Source organism: Dendroctonus ponderosae, unplaced genomic scaffold, assembly GCF_020466585.1.
Source record: "Dendroctonus ponderosae isolate FM_Combo_2020 unplaced genomic scaffold, Dpon_F_20191213v2 Dpon_F_20191213_7, whole genome shotgun sequence".
In the NCBI taxonomy this organism is placed as follows: Eukaryota; Metazoa; Arthropoda; class Insecta; order Coleoptera; family Curculionidae; genus Dendroctonus; species Dendroctonus ponderosae.
The window spans coordinates 9,568,561-9,585,450 of NW_026018916.1; the positions used below are offsets into that span (position 1 = coordinate 9,568,561).

The following is a 16,890-nucleotide window of genomic DNA, read 5'->3' on the forward strand; positions in this document are numbered from 1 at the left end:
TCTCTTAACACCACTACCACCATATAAGTTGCAGTATCTCCAGTTTGCTGATTTCCTATTGTTAGTGAATAATCCAGTATATTGTAAGCAAAGTTATGTCAAAATAACATAATCTTCATCAATAAGATTCAATTTCATATCCAGATATCTTGACTCATCCTACTTTTATAACTTATCTACTATATAAAACTGCTGTTTTAAATCGTGAGATGATAGACATACCAACCAATATATTCTAGACATACTCATCTTGACCACGCTGTATATTTTTCATTTCACATAAGTTTGTTTAATCTTCGCAAAACATTTTATAGATTTCTCTGATAAAAAGTTCTGTTCCTAGGCAGAAAGCAGGAAAAAGGAAATTAGCAACGTTAAGATACATGTTGATAATAGATAAATTGTAAAGCGAAAAAACTGTAAAACCAAGAGTCACCAAGAGCTTTGTTACACGAAATACAAGGTGTCAATAGTTTGAAATTTAGATACAAAACATGAAATATGTAACTTGACCTAACAGGTCATTTGGTACGCCAAAAGGATGCGACACTCCTACCTATTCAATTTCTTTGAAGATCTTCACTAGAAATTTTATTTGCAAGTTTTGCAATTTGCAAACGTATTTTTTCATTATTTTCTATCTAGTATCTAAGCTAAAAATATTTGACAAGTTAGGACAAAAATTTGAATAAGCAATTAAACACAGTTAAAAACCAACATATTTTTAATTAAACATTCGGAAACCCAAAATTGGTATGTACTTAAAAATACTTGCATCTCGTCAAATTTGATCTCTAAAAATAATCGTTTGTCGACTTTTATATGATCTTAATGAAGTCTCTTAAATTGGATAGTAACGCCCCCAAATTAACCAATTTAATTTTTGTTCATTTGGTGTACCCAACGCTACTTCGCATACTCATATTATTGGCAAATGAGTACACTAGACGGCACAAGTGTATAATAATAAAATACATTTTTTGTAAAAACATCGTTTGTTCCCGATTCGTAAAATGTTGGAATGATGATGTCTGTTTTAAAAGCCCAATGGTCTCCCTGTTTAATTTTGCTTCAGCGTCCCCTTGTATCTGTCGATTCACACACGAATAAAAATCTCGTTATCTCTAACCCTGAAAATGTTGAAAAATAATCACTTGGACGCGTGCAGCCTCTTGACTGCACGACCTTTTTATCCTGCCGTACTTAAGCCCTAGCAGGACATCGTTATTTCCCTGCAGGAATCACTAGGCTTTGCGGTTGTTATAGAAAAGTGTTTTATAGGGAGCTTTTGATTGTCTCAACCGGTTTAATTAATATTCTGACTCCACTTTACCGAATTTCCTTCTAAAGGCTGAGAAGATGATCGAACTACATCCAGTTATCAAATGAAGTTTCCAGACGTCTGTACTAATTATCTGAAATTTGCAATATTGCAAACATTCGGTGTAGGCACTTCTGAGCACCTGAGCGCTTTTTTATGTTTTTAATATATTAAACGATGAAACATCAACAGCCCCTTTTAATTTTTGCCCTAACGTATTTTTTAGCTTGTGTATAATCAAATGCTCATCAAACATAATTTTTTGATTTACAATGCGAAGATTTAATGCTTTCCTTACTGGCGCCCAGGACACATTTCTATTGCATAGTAAAATGATCTGTTTTAGATTATTTTAAATTTTTTTAGGTTTCTCAATATTTGGGCGAGCACCTATAGAGGCGCAGAGCAGAGCCGCAAGTGGGCGATAGCAATACTGTTGTATAATAGCAATTTTGTATGCAAATAATAGCTATTTCCCAAGTAAATTTTTGTACTTTATGTCTACACAGTTTTTCACTTTTACTGTGGAAAATTATTGTTCATTTGCTAAGCTTTTTGCTCAGCCAGTTCTGCTAAGTCAGACAATTTTCTCTCAAGTTAGAAATCTGAGTGAGTAGGTCAACAAAAGCTGAACGATAATTTCAATAATGTCTCTTGCTTGCTCGTTTTAAAAAAATCGTATATAAAAAGCTACGAATTTTATGCGGGACATTTGAATAACCCTGAAAGCTGATTCCAATGGGTGGCAGTTAAATAATCAATAGTAGTATTACGAAACATTTTTATTCGGGAAAAACTACATGCATTATATTAAAAGCACAATAATGAACGCTATTGATGATACATCGAAATTACATCAAAACAAGCTGGATTTGTAAAAAACTGTTTCGCAATTTTTTGAATTCTTTTAATAACTAACTGCTTAAATTTTGAATTAGGGCTGACCAGTTTTCTCACTAGTAAATCTCCTGTCTTTATACAATTCTAACTACTCCTAATTGATCCCATGCGAATCTTGTAAACATAACAAAAATTTACAAACGTCTATACAGCGAATTCCATCAATGTTATCCTCGTAGAAGTTACGGTTTTCAGTGGTATAATCTATGCCACGTTTCCTAAATGTGGCGATTAGTTCTGCTAAAAATTCACATTTCCACTTATTATTAGCTATTCTTACACGCTTCAAGAACTGCAAATTTGAGACCAGTGGGTATAAGGTTATTTTTTTTAGATTGTTAAATTCCAAATTTAAACTTTCCAGTGCTACTAAAGGTAGAAATGACTCGAAAAGTAATTCTGAGATACAATTGTTTTGAATATCTAACTCTTTGAGAGATGCCAAGTTTGAAAACGTGCCAATTTTGATTTGGGTTAGATTGTTGTTAGCGATGAGAAGGCTCTGCAGTTGGGGAATGTTTTGAAAAGATCCCAACGCAATATCGCGTATGTTGTTATCATTTAAATTTAACATTTTCAAGCTATCTAGACCGTGAAAGTCTTCCCGTTCTAGAACATTAATTTTATTATAACTTAGATCTAGAACTCGTAGGAAACATAGTTCAGAAAACGTTGACTGCCAAAAATAACTTAGTTCATTATGACTCAAATTTAGTACCTGTATTTGCTTTAATCCGTGGAAAGTGTGTGGTTTCAGATTTTGCAGCTTAAGATGTGACAAATTAAGATAACTTAAGCTATACAAATCTTGAAATATGGAACTATTCAAAGCTATTTGATTTTGAAACATTTTAAAACCCTCAAGTGTTTGCAGACTGAATAAGCCTCTTAAAGCGCCAATCGACAAATTTTGAATGGTGGAATTTTGGAATTCCACAACTGTCAAGTTAAATAACCCTTGAAATGCTCTTTCTTCGATGTTATTAATGCTTGAGTTGCAAAACACCAATTGTTGCAAAAATGGTGTTGCTAAGAACGATTTTTGATGAAGAACCCCGTTGAAAGTTACTATCAGTTTAGTCAGCATAAGGTGCTCAACATTGCTAGATAAGCCTATTGAAGTTACATTACTCTGGGTTAAATCCAATAAATTGAAAATTGTTATATTGTAGAACATATCGGAAGTAATTTCAGCCACTTTGGAATGCTTTAAATATATATTTAATGGGTTTGAACTGGAAAGCTCAGAAAAGGCAGCTCTTTCTATAGTCAGCATACCATGGTTTTCATCAATATGTATCTCCTCGATATAATTCAATCTATGAAATGATTTACTTTGAATTGTTTCTAAACAATTTCTAGAAATTGTCACCTTAGTCAAGGGTAAATTGCTAAATAATTGGCTAGTTATTGTGGTCAATTTGTTATTGGCAAGGTTTATTTCGCGAACTGATTTTAACGGCTGAAAAACCACAGACTCAATAGTTTCTAATAAATTATTTTCCAGGTTTAATATTAGCAACTTACTCAAATTATAGAATGCCTCATCGTCAATTTGTGTTAGATAATTTGAGGCCAAGCTTAAATTGGACAAACTGTTGCCAACATTGGCAAAACTATTTTTATTTAAGCTAATATTATTAAATGACAAATCTAACTCGTACACAAACCGCATACTTTCAAAACTTTTATCATTCAGTTGCATGATTTTATTGTAAGATAATTTAAGGTGACGAATTGCTGCGCCATGAAACACATGAACAATATTTTCAATGCGATTGTGAGATAAATCTAAAAGTTCGATGTTGCTTAATGTAAAGAGATAATCATTGAGGATGGTAAAGTTATTATAACTGAAATTTAAATACATGAAATTCGCCCCTTGGAAGGTTTTCGGATTAATATTGGTCAACGAGCATTTTGAAAAATCTATGTAAGTGGTGCCATAGATTTTAGAATGTGTAGAAAGTTTTTTATCGAGTGTTACTAAGGAGTTTCCCGAAACAATCAAATGTGTGCTGGATATACGATATTTTGGATACATCAGAATGTCCCAATCGGTTAGAGACTGAGATAAATTAAGTAGGTGAAAATGTACTTCAGAGCGCTCTTCGGTGTCAGTACTATTGGCAACAGTACTGGTCAAATTGTTATTTGCTAAGTTAAGGTTCAGGTTACTCAACCCCTGATAAAAACCGGCCTGATGTATTTCGATTTTTTTGATGCAATTATTGTTTAAATATAAATAATCTTTGACTGGGAATGACCAGAATCCCGTTTTCTTGGGAAGCTCGAAAACAGCAATTTGGTTAAATGACAAGTCTAAAATCTTAAGAGGTGAGCAAAACAATTTAAAGTCTACATTGGTAATTTTATTGTTGGTTAAGTTCAAGTCTTTTAAGGTTTCGGGTAAATTCGATACAAAATTGATTTTATTTATATTATTGGAACCCAGATCGAGATGCTTTAATCCTTTCATATCATTAAACGCGCCACCAGCTACGTGGTTAATGCCGCAAAAATTGAGCGATAAACTTGAAACGTTAACCAACGGTTGTTCATGGCTTACTGTAGGACTCAATAAATGGTAAATGTTAGGAAATTTTGAGTTTGTAATCCTCAGCTCGCGCAAATTAGTTAAATATTTGCGGCAAATGTCTAGTTCAAACATTTCAAACAGATAGTCGTCTATGGTAGTGTTGTGGCATGTTATATCCAAATATCCAGAATCTGGTTCTTCTGCCTGTTCGCATTCATCCTGAATCCATCCGTGCGGTGCCTTCACGTGACACTTAGCAAGTGAATCTTTGAATGTGGAGATCAGTATGATAGTACAGATAAATGTCTTTAGCCAAAACATCTAAAAATAAATAGTTGTAAAATAAAAAATAACATATTTTTATCCGACCATGTGTTAAACATATAGGTCTTTAAAAGCCTATCACAGCCGTTATATTAATAACCGTTATAAGAACTCAGTCAAGACATTAATTCCGATCACAACTTGCCATATACCATACATTAGAGTCAGAAGCACTCGTGAATTCGGAGAAGGCTACCTAGTAGCTCAATGTGAAGAGATAGAAGGTTTAGAACAGATATTTTGCATGTAGAAAAATTTTATATATAATATAAATGAAGTGGCTCGATCTAACAAGGTGAAACTTGCAATAATATTATTGAAGGTACAGATCCACTGATGTCTCGGCAAACTGCATTGGATTATAAAAAATCGGATTTTTTCTTAAAAAGTTTTTTCTTTCTTTTCTCCTGAGGTTGGAGGACAAACATTTTGGAAGTGAGGAATCTGTCCCAAACCACATTGTTCGGATTAATGTATTATTGTTTAGGGGCAGATTCCGAACGTTCAGATTGGTGGAAATTCGGATAAAAGCAAGTTCGGATTAAAGGAGTTTTACTGTATATTTACACTCAAGTGATAATTTCGTAATGTAGCTGTTAGCTATTATTCATTTGCAATCCCAGTTGTTCAAACTTGTTAGCCAAACGATGCCTTTTTCACCACCTCTATTGACAGAACATACACCAAACACTTGAAATTCTATTTATTATTAGTGATAATGCAGGGCAGCATTCCATTATTACGTAAAATGGCTAATCGTTATAGTTAAGATAGTAAATATGAAGAATTGAGCAAGAGAGAAAAAGATAAAAGAATAAAATTATTGCCAAAAGACAAATTTAGTTTATGTACTGAACAACGAACTCCGCGAACTCAAAAACACGAAAAGTGGACCTTCAAGCAACAGAAGCGAAAGCGTAACTCACCAATAAAAATATTTATTGCTCCTAACAATCGGCAACCACTATTGTTTTAGGGCCAGACTCCAAAATTTTCCTTTTAAAGTGTAATTTAAAACTAATTCTAATGTGAGAAAGCAAGTAGCTAAATATCTTTAATACCAGAAGCACACAAAAGTTCTAATAACTTAATATTATATACTATAATAATTAGTAAATTACTTGCCTTGGGAGACGTTGAACATATGACGGTTGATGAAGGAAAGCGTACAAGCACGGTTCCAAACAAACTGTATGGATTTTTCAATTGTATGGAAATATAGCAATCGAATATTCAAAAATTATAGTGCACATGACTTAATGGTATACATATTAGACAGGGCTTGCACATAAACAATATTTTTTTGCCAAGAAATTGTGTCTATTGCAATTTTAGATATCAGCAAAATACTAAACAAAACTAATTACTTTTGGGGAGAGTTTGAAAAAAAAGGTATATTTCTCGATGATATTCGCTCTTGAAAACGGACATTCAACTTTGCTATTAAGCAACATTTTAAAATAGTCCAATAGTTTTAATTTCGCAAATTATGAATATAATATAGTTTTGTAGAAATTTGTTGGTATTTTTTAAATTAAATTTCAACATCATGTCACCCTAAAGTTTTGGGCTATCGTTTATATACCAAACTAGTGTTATTTGCGGATCTAAAATACTAAGATAAACATCTTGTACATTGTGCGTACATAAAATATTATCAAGTGGAAAAAGTTCTTCAAATGGAAATGCAAAATATAAAATAAATCTTGAACTAACTTTTTTATAATAAAACAATCGTCATAATCAAACGCACGACACGATATGTATAAAACAGTTTCATTCTCCTCAAGTTGTATTTTTCTCCGGCTGATCTATTTAAAAGCCGAATAAAAGATCCCATCAGTTTCAAAGCCGAAAGTTATAGGGTAGTTTATGCAGTAAATAAGATGTTTTGAATACATTAGGGTTGGCAATCTCGGTTCCAGTAATAGGGCTCGTTAGGGGGATAATAGTTGCAAATTTGCGCCCGGGTGTCAAATTAGGGCTAATCAAGGAGACATTTGTCGGAAATGACGCCCTTTGTCGGTTAAATAACAAAGAGATTTAGCATCGATATTTACGACGTAGCAGCACGATAAAGACTGTTTCCATAAAAAAATGCAACGTTTTTTTCAGAACCTTGACATGGAAGTTTCATTATCCCTTTCCCTTGTCCTCGAGAACCTAAAATAAATTTTCGTTCCTGCTTAAAGCTTTTTAAAATTTGACTCCAACAAAACCTAAGAAACCCGGTATGTTTAGTGGATCTTTTACTCTGCGCCGACGTTCGCTGGAGGCAATTTTGGTTGCACACCCGACCTGTTGGGCATCTGACGCACGCGCGTTTTAATGTTGTTGGGCGATGCGGTGGAAGTTTGTCGGAGATCGGTGTAGGCATCTCCCAACGATCGCCAAACCTATTTTGTGACCGAAAGTTCTCAACTTCTCGCGTTATTTATACTATTATTGTTTTAAATATATAGAAAACGATCTCGATGTCTTGTATAGTGTTAATCGGGATAATTCGGACTTGGAGATTTGAACATACCACAAAGGTACGTAAAGAAAACATCAACAAGCGTGATATGCAATTCACATAATAATTGAATTATATTCCGGTATAGTCGAGATCTGGAAAATACCTTAGATAAATTTACTGAAGGCGATTTCAGAAAACGCTTTTGTTTCTCAAAGGAAATTGTGCAAAATGTTTTGTTGCCATTAATCAATCACCAACAACAAATCGACGCGTTCCTGTTCGTTTGATAATAGATATTTTTAATGAATTTTATTGTGAGGCCCTACTTGGTGCAAAAATTCAAGCTTGTACCTATGGTGTGTTTTTAAATAATAATAATAATACACAAAGTTATTACTGAATTACATTTTTTTCATGTTTAGAAAGGAGGTTTCGGAATCAATTGATTGATTTCCTCAACGTTAATAACGGCTTTTACCGCTAATTTGTCTTTTCTTAGGAAAATGAACACCAAGCAGTGCCGAACTTTCATTAGTAAATTAATAATATCACCGCAAAAGTGGACGGCGTGGTCCACCAGAATAGCGATATTGCGCATGCTCATTCTATGGGAGAATCGTCGGCGATTCCACTTAACGAAGGACAGCTTTGCATCAAAAACCCGTCGTTTTCGCGTTGACGGCGGCGCTATTGGTCATTCGGCAACAGAATATCCGGCAAAGTTCCGAAGATCGACTAAACATACAGGCCTTAGTAGATCCAAGATACTATCGTACTATAGATAAAAACTAATGTGCAGAATTAACGCTAATATAGTGTTAAATCGCTACCTTCAAGAAATAATAACGAGATTCACTCAAAAACTCCTCCAACTTGAATACTTCGGCTAATTCCGCGAGGCGGATCTCGCATAATCCCGAAAAGCATTACAGAAAGTGATAGCGGTTTGTTTGCCATTATCCACCTATTCAACAGAGCTTTTATGAATGCTTTTGATTGGCAAATTACACATTTTGAAATAGATAAATTAAATTATAGAGTATTTTGAGGCTTCTAAGAAGGGTGTCGTTACATATAATCACTAAGTTAAATGGAGAATATAATTAAATTTTTAAAGTATCAAATCACATCATCATTGTTACCTTAAGTAGTTTACGAGAACACCAAATCAGTTTGCAATCGGAAAAAATCAACAGAAACAGAAAACGAATGATTTGCTGTCGGTGAATCGCTTGATCAGCTAACTTAAACTTTGTTCCGAATAAATTTTGTCACCTTCGAAAATTCCCGAATACCCAATTTTAGTAAAAAAAACTCCAAATTGTTAATTTTTCCGTGAAAAAGACCATTAAAACAATAACTTTGATCACCTGGATTTCTTTGTCCGTTGACTTCTTCTAAAGTAAGTTGTGCTAAATCATATTATTTCTACCACAGCAATCTGCAATTAAATTTGTTACCGTTACTTATGAAACGCCCCTATACAAAAAAAAACATTTTCATCTATCTCAAACTAATTTGTTGTATACGATTTAAGATAAAAATGATTATTTTATTTAATACTTTATTTCTGGGCTCAAAATACTGTTCTGAAATCCACCATTGAATTTTGTCAATTACTTATAGAACATTCTAGAGTGTTTTGTTATCAAAAATGCATTGTTTAGAAAGATGTAGGTTATTTTAAGATAGTCCATTGTGGTGAACTCTTAGACTTCGGAAATTCGCCTGCAAAATAGCCAAGAATAACAATGTTGGAAAAATTGATCTCTGAGGCACCAAACCACCTTTCCACCAAAGCTACTGACAACAAGATGACAAAATATTAACAAATTAATATGTAAAATTTTTTACTTTTGTGATTCCATAATTTTATGCTCTTGTCTTTCCCTTGAAATTATGTGTGACTGTTTTCGGAACTTATTTTAGAAGAAAAATAACGAGTAACGGTGCAACCTTAATTCTTTGTCAAATAAAGAAATGGAAAACTAAACTAAAATAAACGTATATCTTAACTTTGAGCTTAATTTACATCAATTTCCGCTTAATTTGTAAAATTAATATTCGTTGACACACGGTCGGGCCATCCTGGCTCAGTGCGGTTTCGTATTTTTTCAAAATCTTGTAAATTTTATATTATTTTAAAATAACCAGAAATTACAATTTCCCGCTTTTTTTGCCTAAAACTATATTTTACTTGTTAGATAATTATGAAAACCTGGAGCAATAATATAATATAACAGACCCAAAGATTTTAAAACCAATAATCTAAAATCAATTTATACCCCGCATAGGGTGACGACAACATTTTTTATTTCTAATGGATTAAAGCACAGTTTAGTTTTGCATAGCCTCCAGGAGCGTTTCTCCTATTTTGGCAGGAGATCGTGTAATTTTTACTCCTACAGCTTCCAGAGCTTTCACTTTGTCTTCGGCTTTTCCTTTGCCGCCCGAGATAATTGCTCCTAATTCACCAAAAAAATAATTAGAGCTGATTTAACAAACCTAGCAGCAAATTGACCTGCATGTCCCATTCTACGTCCTGGCGGCGCGGTCATTCCTGCAATAAAAGCGACCACTGGCTTGGATTTGCTGCCTTTATTGTGCTGGGCCAGATATTCAGCTGCGTTTTCTTCGTCCATCCCACCAATTTCACCGATCAACACTATGCCTTCAGTGTCGGTATCGTTTAAAAATACCTCTAAACAGTCGATAAAATTAGTCCCATTAAACGGATCACCACCAATTCCTACACAAAGTGTTTGCCCTAAGCCAGACTGGGTAGTCTGGTGCACCGCTTCATATGTAAGAGTTCCTGACCTAAATGATATCGAAAATAAACGAATTGAAACACCAATGGAAGGAAATTATTTCAATTACCGGGATACAATTCCAACTTTTCCTTTTTGATGAATGAAGCCTGGCATTATTCCCATTTTGCAAGCTTCGGGATAGATAATCCCTGGACAGTTGGGTCCGACCATTCTGGATTTGTCCTGTCTCACTAGCCTGTGTTTTACTTTTACCATGTCATGCTGTGGAATACCTTCAGTAATGACCACAATCAGTTCGATTTCGGCATCCAGTGCTTCATGAATTGCTTTCGCAGCTCCTGTAAGCCAAATATTGCTTTTTTATGTGATAAAAGCTCCATGGGTACCTACAACGCATTTGTAACTGTTCAAATGTTTAGTGATAAGATGCTAGAGGATTTTCCTAAGTATATAAATTTAAAATAATTTCGATTCTGACAAAACTTTGATTGTGAGCGTTCGGATTTCAGTTTATGTCACCTTCCTTAGCTAGTTGTTCTTAAATGCAATGATTTGAAAGAATCGGGTTTCAGGCATGTTTCTCTTTGGGCCGTAAACTTACTGCAAAATCAATAAACTCATTATAATAACTCTTAAACATTAAGATGGATTGTCTTTGCGTCTTTGACATTTTGGTTTAAAATGTATCTTACAAGCTTGTTGTTATGTCCATCCTTCATGCAAATTGTAATACCGCTTTATAAAAATATTATCACATACAGTTATTACTTGAAAAAAATATATTGAAACCGCATTAGTATACACTTCTAGTTAGCTGTTGTAAACTGTTTAGACAAAATAAAAACTGTTAAACAAAAATATTTAGAAACAGTTTCTTCAAAAGTCGAACTTTACAATCGGTCATACAGATTGTGCAGTGCAGGATCCATCACAGCATATTCTTTCGTATGTTCCAAGCTCCACCTTTTCTTGTGTTCCCTAATTTCAGCTTCATTTAATTATTTCGTGAATCCGTTTACGGTGTAATTTCCATGTTATTATCCAATTATATTGTTTTATATTATTTCTTTACAACTTATAACTCAAATAAAACGTCGCAAATGAAATGTTGTTGTTTCGCCATAACTTAAATAAATTAAAATGAAATAGAAGAACGTAACATTAAGCTACAAAAATAAACGTAAAAAAGCCAGAATTTTTGTCAATTTGTAGTTATTTTATTGTATTTTATATAAAAAGTTTTGGCCCAATTTTTGCACCCACCCAATGTGTCAAACCAGCAACAAAAAAATAATTCAATTCAATTAAATTGAATTATAAATTAGATGCTAATCCTTTCGTTCCATGTCTGCTTGGAAAAATTCTGTTTAATCTTCGAGCTCATGATGTCATAAAAACCCATTCGTCATACGAATTACCAGCAACTCCTAATTTTTCGTCGATAATAACAAGAAAAAAGAAAATATTAACGAGTACAGCAGTTAAGGGTTTTTGATTATAAGCCAGTAAATGCTACTATTATATAAATATCGATTTATATAATAGTAGCATTTACTGGAATTTTAGGACGGTTAAACGTTTTGTGAAATCTAAGTGGAATCTGCTCTCTCGTGCATTAAAAATCGCTTATTATTTCAGCCCAAATGTTTAAGTTGACACGAAATTTTTTCTGCAACACATGTTTTTTTTAAATCACTTTCAATGTGTAGATGCGATTTTTGAAGAATTGGGCGAATGAATCGCGGACGTAGAAAATCTTATATGGAGCCTGAGCTTGAGCTTTCCCCTAATAGAGGGGTGGCAAAACCTAAAATCAATACCGAGAATAACCGTTTTTTAGAAGCATCACATCAATATAATATACATTCTTTTTGGTAGAAATCTGTTTTTAGAATTTAAACTCTGTGGTGAATAGTTGTATTAATCCGTTGAAACATCATAGACAAATAATTGCCGGGGTTAGAAACAAAAAGTGCAATTTCTAAATGTTGGCGGAAAATTGCGGATTAGTTTTGTGATATTTGAAATATAGAAATAATTTGTGAATAGTTAACAACCAAATCAAAAATAATGAACTAAAATAAAACAAATAACGAAGAAATATTACAAATAAACAACACTAATCGTCGTAGTTCGAAACCACTTCTACCACCCATTCTTCGAGGTTTTCGTTTGCGTCTTCAATAATTTTCGCAGTTTTATTTCCGTGGGATTATTTTTCTATTTTGGCTTCATGTTGCAAAGACTTATAGTGCTCGTGGTGCATCGGAAATGTTCATATTCGGTCTTTCTTTTTGAAGAATTGAACATTTCTCAGATTAACATGAAATAACAATGTTTATGATCTGTTAAAATAAAAATGATATAAAACTAGCTCTTTCCCATCAAAATTAAGAACATTCGCTCCATTACAAGCGTTTTTTAAAGTCTTTCAAAATACAGTGAAAAATTGCAAGCTAAACAAATGAGTTGCTGGGACATTAATAACGATAAAGTATTTGGACGACCTGGAAAATACTATCTGAGTAATAATCAGGAATGAAGACATGTGCTTTTTTTCAGATGCAGATGATTCAGTACAATACATATTAACCTGATATTTATCAATTTAACAAATGTTTTTTAAAGAAATGTTGTACATTTTTATTCTGGAGGCCTCATAATCCAGTGGCAAATTCCGATTTATTGAAAAACCTTGAAATTTAATATTCGAGGGTTTCACTTGATGCAACAAAAATGTGGCACTGGATTATATACACAGATTTTCTAGCTTTATAAACTTAAATATAGCTTGTCAAAATTCACAATGTAAAGAAACAACCCGGTTTTAACTCACTTTCTTAGATTGACGAAGGAACATATTTTTTCAAATACCTACGGAAAACATATCGGTGCTAAGGGCCTAAAGACTCATTATCGCCGTAATCAAGCTGGTGTCGCAAAGAAATGGAAATAATTTATAATTTACCCCGCCAAAAAAATAAATCGTAAATAGTCAAATTGCAAGTACCTGGTGGTGGAACAAAGATGATTGTAGCATTGGCTTGAGTAGCAGTTTTGGCTTCTTTAACAGAATCGAAAACTGGCAGACCCAGATGGGTTTTGCCCCCTTTTCCGGGAGAAACACCTCCAACGAAGTTAGTTCCATATTCTATGGATTGCTTGCTGTGAAACGTGCCTTGCTTTCCAGTAAACCCCTGACATATAACCTAGAGAAGAATTAAAAATTTATGTGTGTGCAGTATGCGCACAGTCTTTAGTTCTTGATTTAGTCATGGACCCGTGAAGAAACGAAAGCTTTTAATATTGTACTTAAAACCCCCTCATTTCGTTACCTTAGTGTGTTTTCCGATTTTCAAATTCTTTCTAGTATCATTGTAATTGAAACGGACGGTTTGGAATATCGGATGTCTCTGCAACAAAACTCTAATTAGACCTCGTAGCATTTAGGTCTATATGAACCCCACAGCGAACTATATGAAACGACTTTTATTAGGTAGTTTTTGACATTGATTGACACGTTTAATCGAAGCAAAAAATCTCCGAATGTTTTTTTATATCCGAATTTACTCGATATTTTTCAAATCGCCATGTCGATTAGAGCGCCGTCGAAAAACATTGCCGGATAATTTATAAGATGCACTCTAATGCTATGAATAGAAGCGAACTATTATCCGCTTGAAATGCCCAAAAACATTAATTTGTTTTCAAAAGATACATTGGGTGATAAATGGTAAGTGATGTTAAGGGCGTTTCAGGTATAGGAAAAAAGGTTTTGAAGCGAAGTGTTCTGGCATTTTATCATCCTTGCTAAATAATCTATTGATTGCTTGAAGCGTGGGTTCATTATTGATCCACAAATCAGTGAACCGATCCACGTAAAAATCAATGAAGCCATTGCTGAATTTTTAGAGAGTCAGGCAAGTTGATAGTCAAATTATATTAGAACGGAAATGCATGTTTTACTTGGGATTTGAAGTTAAAATGTAGCTTTAAACAAGACTGGGCTCATTGTTCTTTTTAAGTCATCTGTTAATTTTTCTTGACTGTGATGGTGCTGCTCAACTTAAATCGTTGCTGCTTTAGAGTAGTCTCAATACTTAAGATAATTATTTTAGATTAAAATCGTCTACTTTATTTGTCCGAAAATTTTCCTTTCTAATAAAATTATTATAATAGTAATAAATAAAAATAGGTAATTTTGAAGAGCATCTTGCATAATATCAGCGTACATGATAATTAATTTTTTCACCTTTTCCGTCAGTGATGACAAGACATGATGCCAATTACGCACAACGACTTAATTCAGCAAAAAACAGAGAATGTAAAGGTTTTCATTCGATTACGACCGCTTGAACCGCATGAAATTTGCAGCAACATCTCGCTGATTGACGATCAAAATGTTAAAATCTGGAAAGCTCAGAACGAAAATGATGTAAAAATTTTCCAATTTAACAAAGTGTTTAATCAGAAGGCCACACAGTTAGAACTCTATCAAATGGTGGCTTCGCCTTTAGTGGATCAAGCTTTAAGTGGGTATAATGGCACTATTTTTGCATACGGTCAGTCTGGCACAGGAAAAACGTTTACAATTCTTGGAAAATCTGAAGACAGGGAGCTACGAGGAATCGTGCCTAATATGTTTTCACACATCCTAACGCAAATATCTCTGGCTAAGTCCAGTACCTCGTATTTAGTCACTATAACATTTCTGGAAATTTACAATGAAAAAATCAGAGATCTGCTGAGCCCCTCCAATAGGAAACTGGAAGTGAGGGAAAGTCCAGAGCTTGGTGTCTACGTAAAGAACCTTTCAGGCATAACTGTGGAGTCGTCAGATCAAGCACTGGATATAATTTCCAAGGCTTCCAAGAATAGGACTTCTGGAAGCACAAACTTGAACAGCCAAAGCTCCCGGTCTCACGCCATATTTAGTGTGCGCATAGAGGCAAAACATGAAGACGAGTCACTTAGCTTGGGAAAACTGAACCTAGTAGATCTGGCAGGATCAGAGCGAGTTTCGAAAAGCTTTGCAACTGGTCAGCGGCTCAAGGAGGCCGTCAAAATCAACCTTTCACTAAGTGTTTTAGGAAATGTGATATCAGCTTTGGTAGATGGCAATATTACTCACATTCCTTATAGGAATTCCAAGCTCACGCGTCTGTTGCAAGATTCGTTAGGTGGCAATAGCATGACTTCGATCATAGCAACAATTAGCCCTAGCAGGGAACACTTTGAGGAAACTTGTTATACTCTCATGTATGCAGATCGCGCAAAGAACATTAAAAACACCATTAAAAGAAACGAAGAGAATAAAAGCTTTTTGGAAGGGTTTAGAGAGAAAATTAATGCTTTGAAGCTGCAACTAGAAGAATTGAACGAAGTTCCGCAAACTCCAAAAACGAGACCCAAGCTAAGCAAAAGAAACCCTAAGAAAGAGCAAGAAGACGAACTACACGCAACCAATCAGCTAAAAAAGCTTCTTCTGGATAAGATAGAAATTTTGCAGAAAAAGGTGTTAGTAGGCGGGGAGAACCTGATTGATAAGTCACGCCAACAAATGGAGCTACTTGATCACAGTGCCAAACAAATACAACAATTGGATAGCTCACATGAATTGCTGCAAGAAACACTGCATTGCAAATTATTCGAAAAGTCAGCTGTGGAAATGCTGAGTTTGTCTTTACAAGAAGAAGACAAACTGTTGGACCTTCAGATCCAGGAAGCGGAAAAACAAATTTCAAAATCCGAAAAGCTGCTCTTTACTAAAGAAAGCGAATATCAGAATGAGATCAGCAATCTACTCTACACTAACAAATGTTTGGCAAGAGAATTGCAAATGGCAAATTACGTCGTTGGTAAACATATTCCTAAAGGTGATTTAGAAAAAGTCAGAGAGAACATATATTGGGACGAAGAAGCACAAGAATATAGATTAAAGTTAATAGCGCATTGCGGCAACAATTTAAAGAAAATTAGCTTACATATCGAAAAAGGTCCAATCGTGCAAAGGGCAATGAAGAAGCGTTACAGAAAGTACCCCAATGAATAAGCAACTATTAGATCGTTAACTAGAATTAAAATTTCTACAGACATGGATTGTTTACTTATTTGTTTGAATAATGCAATTTTTGGTCAATTTTGAACAATTTACTTCGATCTTCGACAGTCATTCATGGAGTTTCGACTGGTCGATAGTTTTATTGTTAAAAGCGTTGCCTGGATTTTGTTTTTTCATCTCATATTTAGCCGTTATAATGATCGTTTCCTGCCGGATTACGCCCACATCTAGTAAGATGGTTATTTGAACGATTGATAGATTGGCTGGTTATAGATGTGGCCATCCCAGCCTAAGTATCTTCTTCCTGCCTCCTTTTCGTTGTGAATGCATCGCTTCACCCAGGGGCAAAATTTGTCGAAAAACGACACAACTACACATATTAGGAACAAAGATGGAATTGTTAGAAGAAAAATAAATATTACAAAATTATACAATATGATGGAAATTGATACTTCAGAAGAAGTTCAATTAAAATACGACTCTTCTTCAACAAAAGAAAGAATATGAGCTTAA

The 16,890-nt window shown here is 34.2% G+C and overlaps 3 protein-coding genes across 3 annotated transcripts; 1 reads left to right on the forward strand and 2 right to left on the reverse strand.

Annotated features, from left to right (window-relative positions):
- Positions 1–2,088: 2,088 nt before the first annotated feature.
- Positions 2,089–6,288, reverse strand: LOC109542901 (toll-like receptor 4). The gene is made up of 2 exons (XM_019912359.2): positions 6,210–6,288; positions 2,089–5,081 (listed from the first exon to the last, which is right to left on the reverse strand). The coding sequence occupies exon 2, from the start codon at positions 5,079–5,081 to the stop codon at positions 2,316–2,318; it is 2,766 nt and encodes a 921-aa protein (XP_019767918.2). The 5' UTR covers positions 6,210–6,288; the 3' UTR covers positions 2,089–2,315.
- A 3,532-nt stretch (positions 6,289–9,820) lies between these two features.
- On the reverse strand, positions 9,821–13,842 carry LOC109542783 (succinate--CoA ligase [ADP/GDP-forming] subunit alpha, mitochondrial). Its single transcript, XM_048668517.1, has 5 exons — positions 13,652–13,842; positions 13,327–13,525; positions 10,423–10,654; positions 10,064–10,362; positions 9,821–10,007 (listed from the first exon to the last, which is right to left on the reverse strand). The coding sequence occupies exons 1-5, from the start codon at positions 13,760–13,762 to the stop codon at positions 9,880–9,882; spliced, it is 969 nt and encodes a 322-aa protein (XP_048524474.1). The 5' UTR covers positions 13,763–13,842; the 3' UTR covers positions 9,821–9,879.
- A 738-nt stretch (positions 13,843–14,580) lies between these two features.
- LOC109542786 (kinesin-like protein KIF3A) lies at positions 14,581–16,411 on the forward strand. Its single transcript, XM_048668513.1, has one exon. It carries the CDS (start codon positions 14,593–14,595, stop codon positions 16,366–16,368), a length of 1,776 nt encoding a protein of 591 aa, XP_048524470.1. The 5' UTR covers positions 14,581–14,592; the 3' UTR covers positions 16,369–16,411.
- The last annotated feature ends 479 nt before the right edge of the window (positions 16,412–16,890 follow it).